This window comes from Onychostoma macrolepis, chromosome 14, assembly GCF_012432095.1.
Source record: "Onychostoma macrolepis isolate SWU-2019 chromosome 14, ASM1243209v1, whole genome shotgun sequence".
Lineage (NCBI taxonomy): Eukaryota > Metazoa > Chordata > Actinopteri > Cypriniformes > Cyprinidae > Onychostoma > Onychostoma macrolepis.
In genome coordinates, this window is record NC_081168.1 from 28588217 (window position 1) to 28605155 (window position 16939).

Sequence of the window (16939 nt, forward strand, 5' to 3'; positions counted from 1 at the left end):
ACACGTTTATATGTTAGTAAACAGTTTATGCTTGAATAATCAAACTACTTTTTGCCTGAATTCATAATATGTAAACTACTACTTTGATATTGACAATATTGACATACAAGATTTAAGTCAGACTTAAATCAGACATTTCGCCCCACGTTTCTGTGCAGTGACTCATCTGAGGTTTTGTATCATAGTTGTTGGTGTATTAGTGATGTCCAGTACAGCTGTGTTAATGCTTAATATTACAGCTACTGGTGAGATGAAATGTCCTGGAAAAATAAAATAAGTTTCAGCATTTCATCAGCATGTTCGTCAGACAAGAACAACTGGAATGCATAAGAAAGAGAAATAGAAAGAATTCACAGGAATCTGGTCTTCACTGGAACTGATGTACAGAGTTCAAGCGCCTCCTAGTGGACAAAAATACAAAACACCTCACAGATTGAATGTAGAACAATTCAGTCAACCATTTTAGGAATTTGACATTTTTGTGAAAAGTCTCTCTAACATTATTCTAGTGAATTTTATAAATGTGTATAGATTACAAATGCATACATGTACACATTACCAGTTAACAGAAAATATTATAAAATGCTTATGTAAAAATGAAAAGTTAATGACTCTTGGTTGTCATTTCCGCTACATTGATTTTTGCTGCAATAAAGATATTTCTAGCATTAATGTACTTGTTTACCAATGGATCAACACTGTCAGTGAACATAATGTATGAAGAAAACATATTAAAAATGACTAAATATCACTTGGGAGCAGAATATTTTTTATTGTGCATCATTTCCAGTTGAGTTGCAATTTTTGTAAAATGATTCCTAAAGTGAAACATTTTAATTGTATTTAGGATGCATAAAATAGTTTAGCTAGACAAACAAGTTATCAAATTTATTAAAAGCACCTAATGCATCACTTGAAAAAAAAAAAAAAGATGGAAAACAAGACAGAATTCTCCAGTGAGATCCATATTTATGTCCATTGGTAGACACAAAAATCAGTTAAAAGCCTCGTTGAAATATAAACATAATAATATATTAAGTAAACTAATTTTAGCTATTTGAAAATACGAACAGTAATGGTTTCTATACAGTTATTACACATTTGAATAACTGATGGTTTTGCATGAGTACATGCAGATGTTTCCATTTGATGGACAAAATGAACTCACACACTTTGAGTCTTTCCTGGTAATAGTAGCCTGTATTCATTTTTTATATAAGTTTATATAAATACATTTTACATAAATCTTTCTTTAGAGGAGAAAAAAAAAAAAAATACATATTTTTGTGCTTTTGTCACTTATTCCATTGCAGGTGCTAAAGCTTTTCCTGTCCTCAGCTTCCAGACGTCCAGCTCATCCGCTTTCACGTGTGTTCGGTCAGGCCCAGAACATGACTAAAGAAGTGCAGCAGGTCCAGTCCCAGATAGACCTGCGTCATGGTGCAGATGACCCCCGCCCCGGCCAGAGCGATCAGGACCCACAGCATCTTTGCACTGAAGTACAGCGGCTCCAGTCTGCCAGCGGACAGTAAGGGGTCAGCAACACGACTGCACAAACACGAACATAACTACAGTGTTGGATCACTCACCTGCCCTGAGCAGACTCCGCATAGCCGTGGAAGTACAGATACCGTCCATAAAGGTACAGCAGCCCAAACAACGCTGCCAATGCTAGAGAGCAAGAAAATCATCATGTCACTTTCTGTGTGAGCGGTTTGTTCATATCACTAAACCCAAGTAATTGTAATTGTGATGCTTGACTTAACCTAATATTGATCACCACCTTAATTTAGGCGTACATTGATTCCTTTAGATCTGAATGGAGGTGTTTTTGAAGAGCACAACAGCAACAGAACGGCGTAGTGTTTTGCATAAAACATTTTCAAGGGATTTTTTGTTTACATGCAAATCAGAGGTGTGAGATGTTAGATGTGAGAGCTTTTTCTTTTCCCCCCATTTAATCTAGATGGACTTTAAATATAGCTAGCTAAAACAAGGCAGATGTATAAAGGTCCCACAAGGGGAAGTTCCCCTTTGTACACATCTCTGGTTTAGATGCTCGCTCAACACAGCCAAGCTATTTTGCTGCTCTACCAGTTTGAGTCTGTCAAGTGCCCAAAAACCACGATAAACCCATCCAAGCAGACCAGCCTGAGGGAACATCTTGGCATTTTTATTCTTTCAAATGTAACATTCTAGATGCTCTCTTTTTCTGTAAATAAATCAAGACGTTTTCAGAGTGCAGTGTTTCTGTGCTTGCACCAGTAGCAGAATGTATATCTGATATGTGACCCTGGAGCACAAAACCAATCATAAGCAGCACGGGTATATTTGTACATTGTATGGATCAAAACTATCGATTTTCCTTTTATGCCAAAAATCATTAGGATATTAAATAAAGATCATGTTCCACGAAGATATTTTGCAAAATGCATTGCTAAGGACTTTATTTGGACCACTTTAAAGGCGATTTTCTCAATATATAGGCTAAATGGTGGTCGAGGGTCACATATTTGTGAGCACATCAAGCTGCTTGAGCGGCTTACAATTAATAGGCTGCCAAAGAACTATAAAAGTGTGGTCGCTGCATTTTATCAAGATTAATTAATAAGCACAAAGTTGAACTGCCTAAATGATAATTCTAGTTTTTTATTTTATTTTTTCCGTTCAGGTAAACTCACCTTGACTGAAGAAAATTCCAGCCAGCCAAAGCGAGAAGACGAACAGGGGGAAATACTCTGAACAGTTTGCTCTGGTAAAGAAAGAATATGACAAATGAGACTAAACCTGTCGAGATCAACATTCCTCTCAGTGAAGTCATTTAATTCTTGATTGAGTTGACAGGTGCCTGACTTACTGGGCTCGAAAGACCCTCTCAAACTCCGGAGGTCCGGTAGTGGCAGGCGGGGACACCGAGTGCTTTCTCCGCGCGTAGATCACCTTCAGAGAGAAGTACGCTGACAGGACGGTAAACACACTTATATCAGATCAAACTGATTGTGAAGGTAAAGAAATTACTAACACACATTGCAAAACCTCCTGTTCTTAATCTGGATGTTTGGTTTTTCTTTAAAAATATATCCATCATTCTTAAAACAGGATAACCTACAAAAATATTTTCTCTGCGATCAAGCCTAAAACTCAGTGTACTGATTTATTTTATCAGCCACTGTTTGCTGGGCTTTCTAACATGATTTATAACTCTGCTGATCATACTCTTGTCTTAAGTCCAACTATCACATACAGCAACATTCACTGATACAATTACTGCCCATTTTACAGAGAACTCTCCACTGATTCTAGCGCGAGATACATGTATAACTTTAATGTAGGACACCAGCGCGTTTCATCATACAGTGCAATCTGTTTCTCTGAGCATATGAAAGTAAAAACTTGACAAATATTCAAAATTTTTTTTTTGACCATCTACAATCGTGTGGTTATTACCTTGTTCCAGCAATCCCAACACTGTGACGGCTGCTAACAGCACGACCTGATCCAGCATCATTTCTGTGGACAGTGAGGTCAGACACTATCCTCTATATCTGTTCATACCACACTCACAGGCAGCTCTTTTAATCACTCACTTAAACTAGCATGACATTAGCATGACTAGAGTGGGCGGGGCATAGCTATAACCCAAATTACACATTAGTGAGATTTGTCAGCACATATTTCTAGAGGCTAGGCCTATGTGATGCATTCACAAAAGTAAATGAGAAACCGCCCCATTTACCTTTGAAAGAAATTAATGCTAATTGTCTTAGTTTCATGGAAAATCTGGTGTAAGAACTAACTTAATCATTTCTGAACAAAAGATGCCTTTGCCCTCCTTTTATTCCATGGCTTTTTCATCATTTTTCATGGATCATTACTTATTTTGTGTCAAGATGTTTTATAAGCTGGGGGTTTGTTTATTGGAACGTGTCGTGTTCATTTGTACAGAGTATTTTCTGAACCTCATTACACATCAAAACGAAGTTGCTAATGCACAAACCTTTCAAGACATGCATAAAACAATAAATAAACACGCCAAACAAGACCGTTTCTAGAGAACTATATTTACACAATACTCTTGTTTTACAGAGAACAATAATAAAAAGTATAAAATACTTACAAAATTTTGCAACAATGTACATATAAAAATAAGTTCTATCTTCTCCTGAACAATAAAAACTGCTTACATACAAAATAATATATAAATATACATGAAATCCTGTCACAGAATCTCAGATGAAGACAGAGTTCAGGTAATGCGGTTTCGACCAGCACCTGACCTGCCCTCAATGTAACATCAGACACCAGAGGGAGAAAACAAACAGGAATATTAACCCTCTCACCAACACAGAAGCTCTGGGCTTTTCAGGAAAAAAAAACAAAACAACAACACACAACTTAGTGTAGTGTAACATGAAAGTCTAATGACGCAATCTACTTTCACTGTAGAGTTCATCAGTTCACCCTCCTCACTATTAGTCTCAGCTACACTCCTTCAAGCTGTCACGGCCTGATTAAACAAACCACAACGCATCTACTTCCTAAATTTAGTCAATGAGAAACTAACCAATGAACATAAACCATATGGAACTTAAATGATGACAACTTTAGTTTAGATAAACTGTCACTTTAATTCCCTCATGCAGATCCAAACTCGCATGACTATCTTTAGTGGAAGATAAAAATGAAGAATGTTAATAAACACAGGCTCAGTTTTCTGGATGGAGAAGAGGCTTCAGTACTCTGAATACACTGCTTTTGTGATGAGCAGCTAGTTACTATATGAATCAACATGTTTGCCATTAAACGAAATCACTTTGGAATATGGAATCATTTTTTGGAGTTTACAATGAAAATGATTTTAGACAAGAATTCAGACACTTTTGCATCAGAAGTGCTGTACTTCTCATTCATTTCTATGGTCTCCACAAACAGTCACAGCAATTCAGTGACGTCAAGGATATAATGTGATTGGTTATCAAGGCACATGTGATCCACGCAGCAGAACCGTACAGGGGTGCGTTTCCCGTACAACCACGCAACTCGATGACTAACCACCATAGTACAATGCATTGTGGAAACGAACTAGCTAGTCACGACATTAGTTCAACACAGGGCCATTGTTAATGACATCACACGCATGTGGAGGAAAAACTTCTGCTATTTAACTGATTAGAGAGCTCTAAGATACTGCTGTATTGAACATTGCACCTGATGACTAATTTTGATACATCGCAGGTTCCCTCTTATGTCATTAAGGGTTCCCTTAGGTATTTATGCACACTCTTCAAAAAGGGCGCTTATTGAGAACATGCTAAAATACATGGATTAAACTGCATTTATATTTAGATTGTACTGCATGCTAGCTTGCTTATTGTGCCCAAGAGCATATTAATTTAAGCCCCTATGTTTTACTAACAAAAAACTATGCTTCTAACCACAGGTCAAGAGCTGTAGGTCCTACCACGCAAGTTTGCGACGCTGTTTGCGAATGTTCGTTTGAGCTATTGTTTCGGGAAACACTGAATCATTGAACCATGTTGGTAACGACGGAACTTGTGACCATAGTTGTCTAACGATGCTTTTGGGAAACGCACCCCAGGTCGGCATCTCCTTATAAAAGACCATCTCCGTTTTCTAGTGATCCTGTAGAACTGATTATCTAGTTCAGCTGTGTTTTATTTGGGTTGGGGCTCAACTCTGCTGGGAGGTGGCCCTCCAGGAGCAAGACTGGATATCTGTCATCATGAAGCAAAGTCATATGGATTTAGACCAACATGGTTAATAAATGATACAAATGTTCATTTTTGGGTTAACTATTGCTTTAGACCGTTTTACTGTAAATCACATGTTGTGCATCTTCAAGAGTGCAAATTTAAGGCCTGTGGAAGTGTCAAGACACTCCTGAAATTGAACAGAGCCTCCTCGTGCCTACAGCAAACAGGTATATACTCAACCGTATATACTCATCATAAGAAAATTCAGTGGTTTTTCTGAGCCACAGGTTCAGTAGTAGAGCATTTCCCTCTTTTACATTTCCAGTCCAGAGAATACTTCAGTGACACAGGCTCTGTGCTCTACTTGACCTCTATTATATACACCATATACTGTACATACTCAATAGAGAACACAGCAGATCTGACCGTGATATGAGCAGTTTCACCATCTCTGAAAACGTCCAAAAGTGGATGTATATGTTTTCTCCTCTACCAAAGGCACTGTTATTGGCCTGTGGCCATCACTCATTGGTGACTGGCCAATAGCTCGTCTAGATCATCCATCCACTCTTGCGTTGTTGGATTCTTCAACAGAGAGTCCACCAGGTCGGTCTCGGCAGAAAACCCGGACAAGCTGCTTCCTGATTGGGCGCTGTAGCTAAACTGGAGCTGCTGATTGGCTGTCCTGTTGAGCTGATAGGCCTGACTGCACTGAAGTCCTGCGGTGCGGTTGGGTCCGGCCTGCGGCTGGCTGAAAGGTCCCAAGTCAGGCAGAACCTGCTGAGTTTGAGACTGCGCTTGTGGCTGCCCCTGCTGGGCCGTCTGCTGGCCAGGAGGAGGCAGCTGTTGGGACATGCCTGGGTTATTGGTCCGTTGCTGGTTCATGTTAGGCATCATTTGTCCAGGATTCATACCTGCCAGGGTTCTACCAGCTGCACTATTTCCCATGCCACCCTGGGGAAATGGGTTGTTGTTGGGAAGTTTGGACAATCTTGACTGCATCTGGAAGCCAGAGTTGGTGAAACCTCCTGGCATGCCTCCGTTAGCAGAACCGGGCTGGAGACCTGGATGCTGTTGGGGCTGCTGCTGCCATGACTGGGCCTGTGAGGGCAAGGCACCTTGGATACTTGTTGGCATGGAGCTGGGCATAGCAGAGCCCATGTTATTAGCCAAGGCATTAGGCATGTTGTTGGGCATACGGGCCAGCTGCTGCTGCTGTTGTTTCAGCATAGCAGCATTGGGCTGGTTTTTCAAGTGAGCTTGTTGCTGAGCCGCTAGAACATTCTGGCGGTAAGCGGCTGACATAGCGGACACTGGCGGTCTCTGCTGGTTGGGGTGGGAGGGATGCATGGGCATGTTGCCGTAGAGGACTTGTTGCACGTCGAGACCGCCTGCGCAGGATGGGAGGTTCATGTCTGCTTGACTGCCGGCTGGAGCTGGACCACTGCTTGGGCCCGTATTCTGGCCAACTCCCATTCCCATCATGCCTTGTGCCTGAGAGAACATCCGTTGCGTTCCAGGGGTGGGGCCACTCAGAGAGCTGACATTTCCTATTGGTTGAGATGCACCTAAAACAGAGTAGACCACACAAATCACAATTAGAACATGGTATAATTTGCCAAAATGTATTTTCTGCGTTGATCAGTGAAATAAAAGTGAAATGAAAGAAGCCACAGATCTTTTCTTCAATATTGTAATGTACATCCGAGTGTGAAAGATTATGGGGACTTGGTTCTATATATATATATATATATATATTGATTGGATGTTAAGATGTGGGCGTGGCACAGAGCAGTGGAGGCAGATGAATATAAGCTTGCAATTACTAGGTCAAAGAATTCGTTAAATTTCATAATTCACAGTGAGACCTATAAAATGGATTTGGAAAATATATAGGGGGAATTTTCATTTCATGCAGATTTTCAGCAATACTCCTTAACCAAACCAGAAACATTCTACACTCGAGCATGTACACAACATTTTTGATAAGTCAAGTCGCTTACTGCGGGCTTGTTTTTGAGACCAGGCTGCTTGCTTCTCTTGCAAGATCTGAAAACACTGAAACAGCGTTCTAAACTCATTCGCCACAATTTTATTTGGCTTCACTTTGCAGGGAAAACTGCTCCAGTCATCATTTACTCAACCTCATTTTGTTCCAAACCCATAAGCCTTTTATTAATCTTTGAAACACAAATTAAAATAATTTTAATGAAACCTGAGGGGTTACTGCCCGAAAGTCCAAGCAAAACTTTGATCCAAAAAAGGTCATGAAACAAATCTATATGAACCTAGTAGAATTGTGAAGAGATATGATTGCCTAATGTCAGCTTTTATTTACATTTAAACAATGATCAACACATACATTGAGTGTATAGGTCAAATTTATGGTTAGACTTAACCCTAACCTGTTCATGATGGCATCTTTATGATTTTTTTTTGGATCGTCCATTTTTAAAAACATTAATTTGATTCTTCTTCAAAACTCAGTCTCAGGTTTGGAACAACATGAAGGTGAATAAATTACCATTTTTAGGTGAACTAAGCTTTTAAAAGTAGACTCACAGATGAACGACAGCTGCTGTATGTAACGGCACCACACACTAAACGCACTGTGTGCCTGTCATTCAAATGAGTCTATCAATAAACGCACTTGCAAATCAGATGGGCTTGTTTGTGGACTACTAACAAAAGGCTACTTGTGTTGACCTACAGAGCCAGGAAGCTCATGTCATGCTGAACTTTTCTCATAATCAGAAAAACACAGGTCTCGTTTACACCCGTTTAACATCTGTGATGACTCATGTGATCCAATCTCAAGTCAAGAAGACCAAACCGCTTAATTATTCTTGGAGGTGGTCAGGTATGGATGTGACCACATCTAATTTCTAACATCCACCCATATGTGTCCTGATGCATTCTGCACAACAGCATGCCTGTTGATGTAACATGTAACAAACAGCAGGAGTTAAAGGGGCCTAATGATGATCAAGAAGAGAAAGGTGAATACCGGAGATGGTGTGTTCACTGAAGCCGGAGGAGTGCTGCTGGGCCAGGCAGGGCGGCACACCGGCAAACTGAGAGACCTGTTGCTGCTGCTGCTGGAATGGGTTTTGCTGAGCCTGCGGGTTCTGTTGGTCCTGGTACTGAGGCGGTGGACGGGTCAGATGCCTCTGCAGCTGCTGTTCCTGCTGCCTCTGCTTCTCCTGAGTCCAACACACTTCAGTTAGTACTTCTTCCATGACATTAACAGACTTTTAGGAGAGGAACAACACTGTTGCCAAAGGTTTTATTATTCTTGTGAGGCTGCTGTCCCCTAGAGGTGGACTTTCAAAACAGGACAACCCAGAGAATTGATGGGTTAAGGCTAGATGGTATACAGATTCATTTACTGGGCATGCGCACATCAATATAGTGTAATTTGTGTCACATTGTACAACATAATTACCGTTTTTGCATTATCTTTAAGGGGTAGGTGTAGAAAATTTAATTTATTGTGACAGCTTTTAGCTGTATCCCTTCTAACAACAATTAAGATAAGGAAAAACAACTCATTCTCTCTTTTCCCCCTCAGCTCACAATCACGAGTTTATATCCCTGACTTCTGGCTTTTTTCCTCAGAATTGACAAACTCACTATTGTTACGTTAAATCGAGTTATAAAGTCCGAACTTGGAGAAATAAACTTGCATTTATGAGATGAAAAAAAAAAAAGTCAATCATGATAAATAAATATAAATAAATAAAATGTAAGGCTATGTAAAATGTTAATAGTAATAGGTTTAAATAATATGTTGTGCTGTAACTGTAGGGCTAATACAATACCTCCCCTATGAATGGCATGTGTGAATATTAGTGCTGTCAAACGATTAAATCGCATCCAAAATGTATTAATCCAAAGTTTAACATGTAAATGTTTTCAAAATATATACTGTGTGTATATTTATTATGTATATATAAATGCACATAGTACACACACATTATGTAAACAAAAACTTTTATTTTGGATGCAAGTAATCGTTTGACAGCACTAGTGAATATGTAGACCAATTGTTTAAAATCAAACTTATGCATTAAACGTAATCATAGCAGTTTAGATCCATAGTCTGTCTGTTTAAACATCTGCGTTTAGCTTCAAATAGCTTCTCTGACGTGAGTACTCTATAAAAATGATTTGCCTTCCGATTCTGACATCCAAAAGGCACAAAAATGAAAATTTCTTCTCTTATTCCATAGATTATACCCATTTCCCTCTACCAGTGTTGTTCTGCCACCTGCAGCTGCAAGTGACATAACTGATGTCTACTCCAACTAGATCTATACACAAACACACAGTTTTGGCTCCAAGTTTGGTTTAAATGAGTCACTTTTGAAGTAGTTGTAAAATATGAAATTCAGTTTTTATCAGCAGATGGAGATTATATTTGCAAGCACAACTGTATTATTTAGTTAAAGACTTATTAATTATGAGAATGATGATTATTAATAATAAATGTAATTGAACATTGCTCTTTTTAATCATGTTACTATTGCTGGCATATTATAGAAACAAAAATAAGAATATTGGCAAAGGCACCTGCTCGGCCATCATCTGTCTCTGGAGGAACTGCTTCTGCTGACTGATCAGCTGCATCTGCTGCTGCTGCTGCTGCTGCTTAATGTAGGCCGCGTTACTGTGGCTCCCCGGGATGCTGTTGCTGCTCTGCTGTGGCGTCATGGTGTTACCCGGGCCGGGAACATGAGTGCTGGAGGGGTAAGACCCTGAATCCTGCAGAGACGGAGCGAGAAATGACTCAAACACAAAAAATGACAGAAGACAAAATATTTCTGAGTTGACTTGATTTTAGCTCATTGCCACATCAGCTTCATAAGGCTATTTCACGGCAAACAAAGATTATACATTAGAAAAACAATATAGTAGTACACAATACAAAAATGATAAAACTTTTGTACACTAAACTCTATAAAGGATTCTTTAAATTTACTTTTCAAAGAAATTTGTAAGTTTTTCTGGGTCCATCTTATATAACAGGTCCTTAAGAGCTTGTCCTGATAATAACCTGTGTCTCTTGACATTAAATACTGGGCAGACCAAAAGCACGTTTCACAGTCAAGTGAGTCCCACAATATTGACATTTTGGTGCTTCTTCACCAATCAATAAATGTCCATGAGTTAATCTAGTATGTCCAATATGACACCTTGCATACACAACTTGGTCATGCCTAGATTTAAAAGAATACATACATCTTGTTCCTATAACAGAATTTATTTCAAAAAGTTTATTTTGACATTCTTCCCATTCTGCTTGCCATTTCTCCAATATGCATTTCTGATTTGACTTGGGTCTTCAGTATTAGAGAGAGAGCTCAGGCTAGCAAGAGATGACTCCTAAACGCTACAAATAACTGATGAACTAATATCAAAAAAGTTGGCAAAAGTCCTAAATTTAATCAAAATCATGTGACACTGATGACTGTAGTAATGGCTGATGAAAACTCAGCTTTGCCACCTCAGGAATAAATAACATTTTTAAAGTATATTAAAACAGAAAACAGTTATTATACACTGAAAATATTTCACAGTATTACTGTTTTTACTGTATATTTTGGTAAAATAAATTCAGTCTTGAACATTAGAGATAACAAAAAAACAAAAAACAAACAACATTAAAAACCTTCCTGATCCCAAACTGTCAAAAATTAAAAATAAATACATACACATATATGAAAAAGTGGTGTGAAAAAGTGTTGGCCCCCTTCCTGATTTTTATTTTTAATTTTTTTGCATGTGTCGTCACACTTTAATGTTTCAGATCAAACAAATTTCAATATTAATCAAAGATAACACAAGTAAACAACATGCAGTTTTTAAATTAAGTTTTTTATTATGAAGGGAAAACAAAATCCAAACCCACATGGCCCTGTGTGAAAAAGTGCTTGCCCCCTAAATCTAATAACTGGTTGTGGCACCCTTTGCAGCAACAACTGCAATCAAGCGTTTGCGATAACTGGCAATGAGTCTTTCACATCGCTGGGGAGGAATTTTGTCCCACTCTTCTTTGCAGAATTGTTTTAATTCAGCCACATTGGAGGGTTTTTGAGCATGAAAGGACTGGCATGACCTTAAACACAGCATCTCAATTGGATTAAAATCCGGACTTTGACTTGGCCACTCCAAAACCTTAATTTTGTTTTTCTTGAGCCATTCAGAGGTGGACTTGCTGGTGTGTTAGGGATCATTGTCCTGCTGCATAACCCAAGCGCGCTTAAGCTTTAGGTCACAAACTGATGGCCGGACATTCTCCTTCAGTATTTTCTGATAGAGTGCAGAATTCATGGTTCCATCAATTACGGCAAGTCATGCAGGTTCTGAAGCTGCAAAGCAGCCTCAGACCATCACACTACCACCACCATGTTTGACTGTTGGTATGATGTTCTTTTTATGAAATGCTGTGTTGGTTTTACGCCAGATGTAAGGGACACACACCTTCCAAAAAGTTCAAATTTTGTCCACAGAATATTTGCCCAAAAGTCTTGGGGATAATCAAGATATTTTTTGGCAAATGTGAGACTAGCCTGTGTGTTCTTTTTGGTCAGCAATGACTTTTGCCTTGGAACTCTCCCATGGATGCTGTTATTGCCCAGTCTCTTTCTTATTGTTGAATCATGAACACTGACCTTAATTGAGGCAAGTGAGGCCTGCAGTTCTTTAGATGTTGTTGTGGGTTCTTTTATGACCTTCTGGATGAGTCGTCTTTGTGCTCTTGGAGTAATTTTGGTAGGTCGGCCACTCCTGGGGAGGTTCACCACTGTTCCAAGTTTTCTCCATTTGTGGATAATGGCTCTGACCATGGTTTGCTGGAGTCCCAAAGCCTTAGAAATGGCTTTATAACCCTTTCCAGACTGATACATGTAAACTATTTTGTTTCTCATCCGTTTATGAATTTCTTAAAATCGCGGAATGATGTGTTGCTCTTTAAACATGCTTCACTTTGTCAGACAGGTTCTATTTAAGTAATTTCTTGATTCATCAGGCCTGGGTTTGGCTAGTGAAATTTAACTCTGCTTTCTAAAATAATGTGGTTAATCACAGTTCTTTCGTGATTTAATAAGAGGGGGCAATTAATTTTTCACGTAGGGCCAGGTAGGTTTGGACAGCTTTTTTCCCTTAATAAATGAAATCATTTAAAAACTGCATTTTGTAATTACTTGCATTATCTGTGTGTAATATTAAATTTTTTTTGATGATCTGAATCTTTTAAGTGTGACATATGCAAAAAAAAATGTAAAAATCAGGAAGGGGGCCAACACTTTTTCACACCACTGTTGTGCTCAATTATTCATACCCTTGGTAAATATGATCAAAGAAAGCTGTGAAAATAAGTCTGCATTGTTTATCCATTTGATATTTCATTCAGAAAATAAAAAACAAACTATCTAACCTTTAATTGAAGTAAAACAAAAGTGAAAGTGGGGGAAATTCAAATTTTTTTTTTAGTTTTCTCTAGTACACAACAGCCACAATTATTGGTACCCCTAGAAATTCTTGTGATTAAAATATTCCCATTCATATTTGTATTTATCACACCAGGCTGACTAGGAGCATGAAATTGTCCAGCCATGGCTTCCTGTTCCACAGGATTATAAATATGAGGAACACAAAGGCCAAATTCCCTTAATCATCCATCACAAGGAGTAAAACCAAAGAATATAGTTCTGATGTGCAGAACAAGACTGTTGAGCTTCACAAATTTAGAAAGTGGCTGTGAGAAGAGAGCTAAAGCATTAGAAATCTCCATTTCCACCATCAGGCAATAATTAAGAGGTTCCAATCAACTAAAGATGTTACAAATCTTCCTGGAAGAGAACGTGTATCTATACTGTCCTATTGCACGGTGAGGAGGAGAGTTTGAGCGGCCAAAGACTCTCCAAGGATCACAGCTGGAGAATTGCAGAGATTAGTTGAGTCTTGGGTTCAGAAAGCCTCAAAAAAAAAAAAAAAAAAAACACCTCAAACAGCACCTACATCACCACATGCTGTTCAAATGGGTTTCAAGAAACATTCTCCTCGCTTATCCAAAAACAAATTCCAGCATATTCATTTGCTAGACACTACTAGCTTCTATGGTCAAATGAAACAAAAACCAAAACAACAAAAAAAAGGGCTTTTTAACAGCAAACACTCAAGATGGCTTTGGTGCACACGGATAAAAAAGTATCCCATGTATACAATGAAATCTACTGTTGTGGGCCTATTTTTCTGCCAGAGATCCTGGACCTCTACAGATGAAAACTTAACTGTCTGTCTATTCTACACTCTAAAAAAAAGATGGTTCTTTAAAGATTCTTTACATGGAGTAACAGTTATATTTAGAACCATAGCTTCCTGAAGAACCCCTTTATGCTGAAATGGTTTTTGCTACTTTTGGCCTTGAACATAATTGTTTTTACATAAACAAATGGACACACTGTAATTCTAAACTCAGTTGTGTATTTCAGATGCATCACATCCCACAACCTCATCATCTGCAGATAAACGGTCACTCAGTCACACCATAATGATGGACTTAAAGGTATCACATCCATTTTTTGTTTTTATTTTGTTTCAATTCTTTGTGCATTTATTCATGTTCATTGTCAATTGTCATTTTTTAATGTATTCAGCTAACTGTTGTTAAGAGCACTGACATTTTTGCTACAATATTACATGTCAATAAAAAAAAAAGTACACAACATTGTTCTTGTTGTTTTAATGTAAAACCCTAATAGGCTACACTTATATGGCTCAATACTGCTTTTCTGGAGCGCAGACTGTCAACAGGTAAATAATTTCTTTCTTAAAATGTCTAATTTACAAATTGTAACTGGTTTCCTACCAATGTCTTTTTGTCTCTTTTTAGTTTAACAGAATATGCAAGCGTGACCAGCCCTGTTCAGTTAAAGATACGCATCTCCTCTTCACCACCAAGTAAGTAACAAAGATAGAATTTATGTGAGATGATGATTATTACTGTTATTAATTACTTGGGTTTATCCATAAACATACCCAGTCACAGCTATCCCATGACTTTATATCACTTTTTCCTTTTAACATACTACTTTTGACCTTCATAAACAAATTGTTTTAAACAAAATGGAAGGAGACACATTGTAACTAAACTCAGTGCATTTCAGATGCTGTCACATCCTACAACCTCGTCATCTGCAGAGAGAAACTGCCATTCAATCACACCAAAATATACATAATGATGGACTTTCAGGCATCATAGAGGATTATGAAAATACAGTATTTCACTGGAACTTGGTCTTCACTATTTTCGTTTTCTATTTTGTTTTACTTTAAGAATTTATGTTCAATGTCAATTGTCATTTATTAACGTATTCTGCTAATAACTGTTGTTAGAGCACTGTCATTTGTGTTACAATTTCACATGTCATTAAAAATAAATAAAAGTACCTAATTGACATGCTATTGTTGCTGTTTTATGTAAAAACTCTAATAGAGGCTACAAGATAATACAAGACTAGGCAGATAGAGGGGTAAAAAACTATATTAATAAACCATATATACAACTAATATTAATAATACTATTAAAAAGATATAAATACTAAATGTACTAATATTAATGAAAATAAACTATCATTAAAAAGACCATTAAGGTCCTATATAGCATTTTCAAAGCATGGTTCTTTATGGAACCCTATAAAAAAAAAAGTTTCTATTGTTACAAGCTGAAGAACCCTTTTCTGGTACTGTTTAGAACCATTTTTCTTAAAGAGTGTAGAAATCTTACAATGGGCTGTGGTTGGATCCAGGACAATGATCCACAAACAAACAGCAAAATCAAAACAAAAATGGGTCACAGAACAAAACCAAGCTTCTGCCATGGCCGTCCCAGTTCCCTGACCTGAACCCTACAGAAAATGAGTGGCTGAACTGAAGAAACACCAACATGGAGCTGTGAATCTGAAGGGTCTGGAGTGATTCTGGATGAAGGAATGGTCTCTGATCTCGTCAGATGTTCTCCAAACTTATCAAGCATTATAGGTAAAGATTGCGAGCTAATATCTAGGAAAAAGGAGGTTGCAAAAACTATTGAATAAAAGGCTATGATTAATTGTGGCCAATGTGTATTAGAGAAAAACGTTTATTTCATAATGCGATCTCTCCCATTTTAAATTCTTATTCTCCAATGAAAGGCTACATTTGTAAATTTTGAAGATAAGAGATCAAAAGAATTAATGATACAGATTTATTTTCACAGCCTTCTTTGATCATATTTACCAAGGGTATGAATAATTTGAGCACAACTGCATGCATGTGGCCTTTTATTGTGGCCAGCCTAAGGCACACCTGTGCAATAATCATGCTGTCTAATCAGCATCTTGATATGCCACACCTGTGAGGTGGATGGAGTAACTCGGCAAAGGAGAAGTGCTCACTAACACAGATTTAGACAGATTTGTGAACAATATTTGAGAGAAATAGGCCTTTTGTGTACATAGAAAAAGTCTTACATCTTTTGAGTTCAGCTCATGAAATAATGGGGACAAAAACAAAAGTGTTGCGTTTATAATTTTGTTCAGTGCATGTAATAACATGCATATGTAAGAAATGTGTATAATTAGTATATGTATTTAAAGAAAATTATCTTGATATAATCGCTAATATAGCACTGCAGAAAGAATATAGAAAGAATCAGAATTTAGGTAGCAAATTCTAATGGACCTAAACACCTAAAATTAGGCTTTATTTTCTGTTTAGTATATCTTATTTATTCCTTCTGATTTTGTGGTCAAGTATAACTAGGACACATTCTTGGCAGGTTTTGTGTGATTCCCCCTCCTACAGTATAATTAATGCAATCCACACCAGCTGAATGCTTCAAATCTCACTGCTTTGAAACTCCAATTTAAATTCAAGTATCAAAGCCGCCGAACAGCACATCTCTGTTCGGACCTGATCGTGAGGCAAAAAGCTTCCTCAGCACCTCTGGACTACAGACAGAGGTGAAGACGGTTTAAAAATATATCAGAGATGCCAGCACTGGCAGGCACCCTTTCACAACAAACACCCAGCACACTCTCTCTCTCACACACACACACACACACACACACAGAGCGGAGGTATTTCGAGGTCAGTGACGACACTAAACACTGTTATCTGAAGAGTGAGATGCGGACAGATTTTAAAGAGAGTTAACAATAGTCGATGAACCATGAAAGTAA

General features: G+C 38.0%; 2 protein-coding genes and 1 long non-coding RNA gene across 3 annotated transcripts in view; 1 reads left to right on the forward strand and 2 right to left on the reverse strand.

Moving 5' to 3' along the window:
* Positions 1 to 758: 758 nt before the first annotated feature.
* On the reverse strand, positions 759 to 3673 carry ltc4s (leukotriene C4 synthase). The gene is made up of 5 exons (XM_058798196.1): positions 3448 to 3673; positions 2858 to 2957; positions 2682 to 2752; positions 1590 to 1671; positions 759 to 1515 (listed from the first exon to the last, which is right to left on the reverse strand). The coding sequence occupies exons 1-5, from the start codon at positions 3506 to 3508 to the stop codon at positions 1365 to 1367; spliced, it is 465 nt and encodes a 154-aa protein (XP_058654179.1). The 5' UTR covers positions 3509 to 3673; the 3' UTR covers positions 759 to 1364.
* A 369-nt stretch (positions 3674 to 4042) lies between these two features.
* The window catches only part of maml1 (mastermind-like transcriptional coactivator 1), a 37498-nt gene continuing 24601 nt past the window's right edge, over positions 4043 to 16939 (reverse strand). The window contains exons 3-5 of the mRNA XM_058798195.1: positions 10287 to 10478; positions 8722 to 8917; positions 4043 to 7282 (exon numbers count right to left, since the gene is read on the reverse strand). Coding sequence (XP_058654178.1) covers positions 6240 to 7282; positions 8722 to 8917; positions 10287 to 10478 — 1431 coding nt within the window. The 3' untranslated portion in view covers positions 4043 to 6239. The remainder of the gene's footprint in view (positions 7283 to 8721; positions 8918 to 10286; positions 10479 to 16939) is intronic.
* Positions 13781 to 15002, forward strand: LOC131553487 (uncharacterized). Its single transcript, XR_009274192.1, has 4 exons — positions 13781 to 14283; positions 14480 to 14531; positions 14611 to 14678; positions 14885 to 15002. It is a non-coding gene; the product is annotated as an uncharacterized LOC131553487 (long non-coding RNA).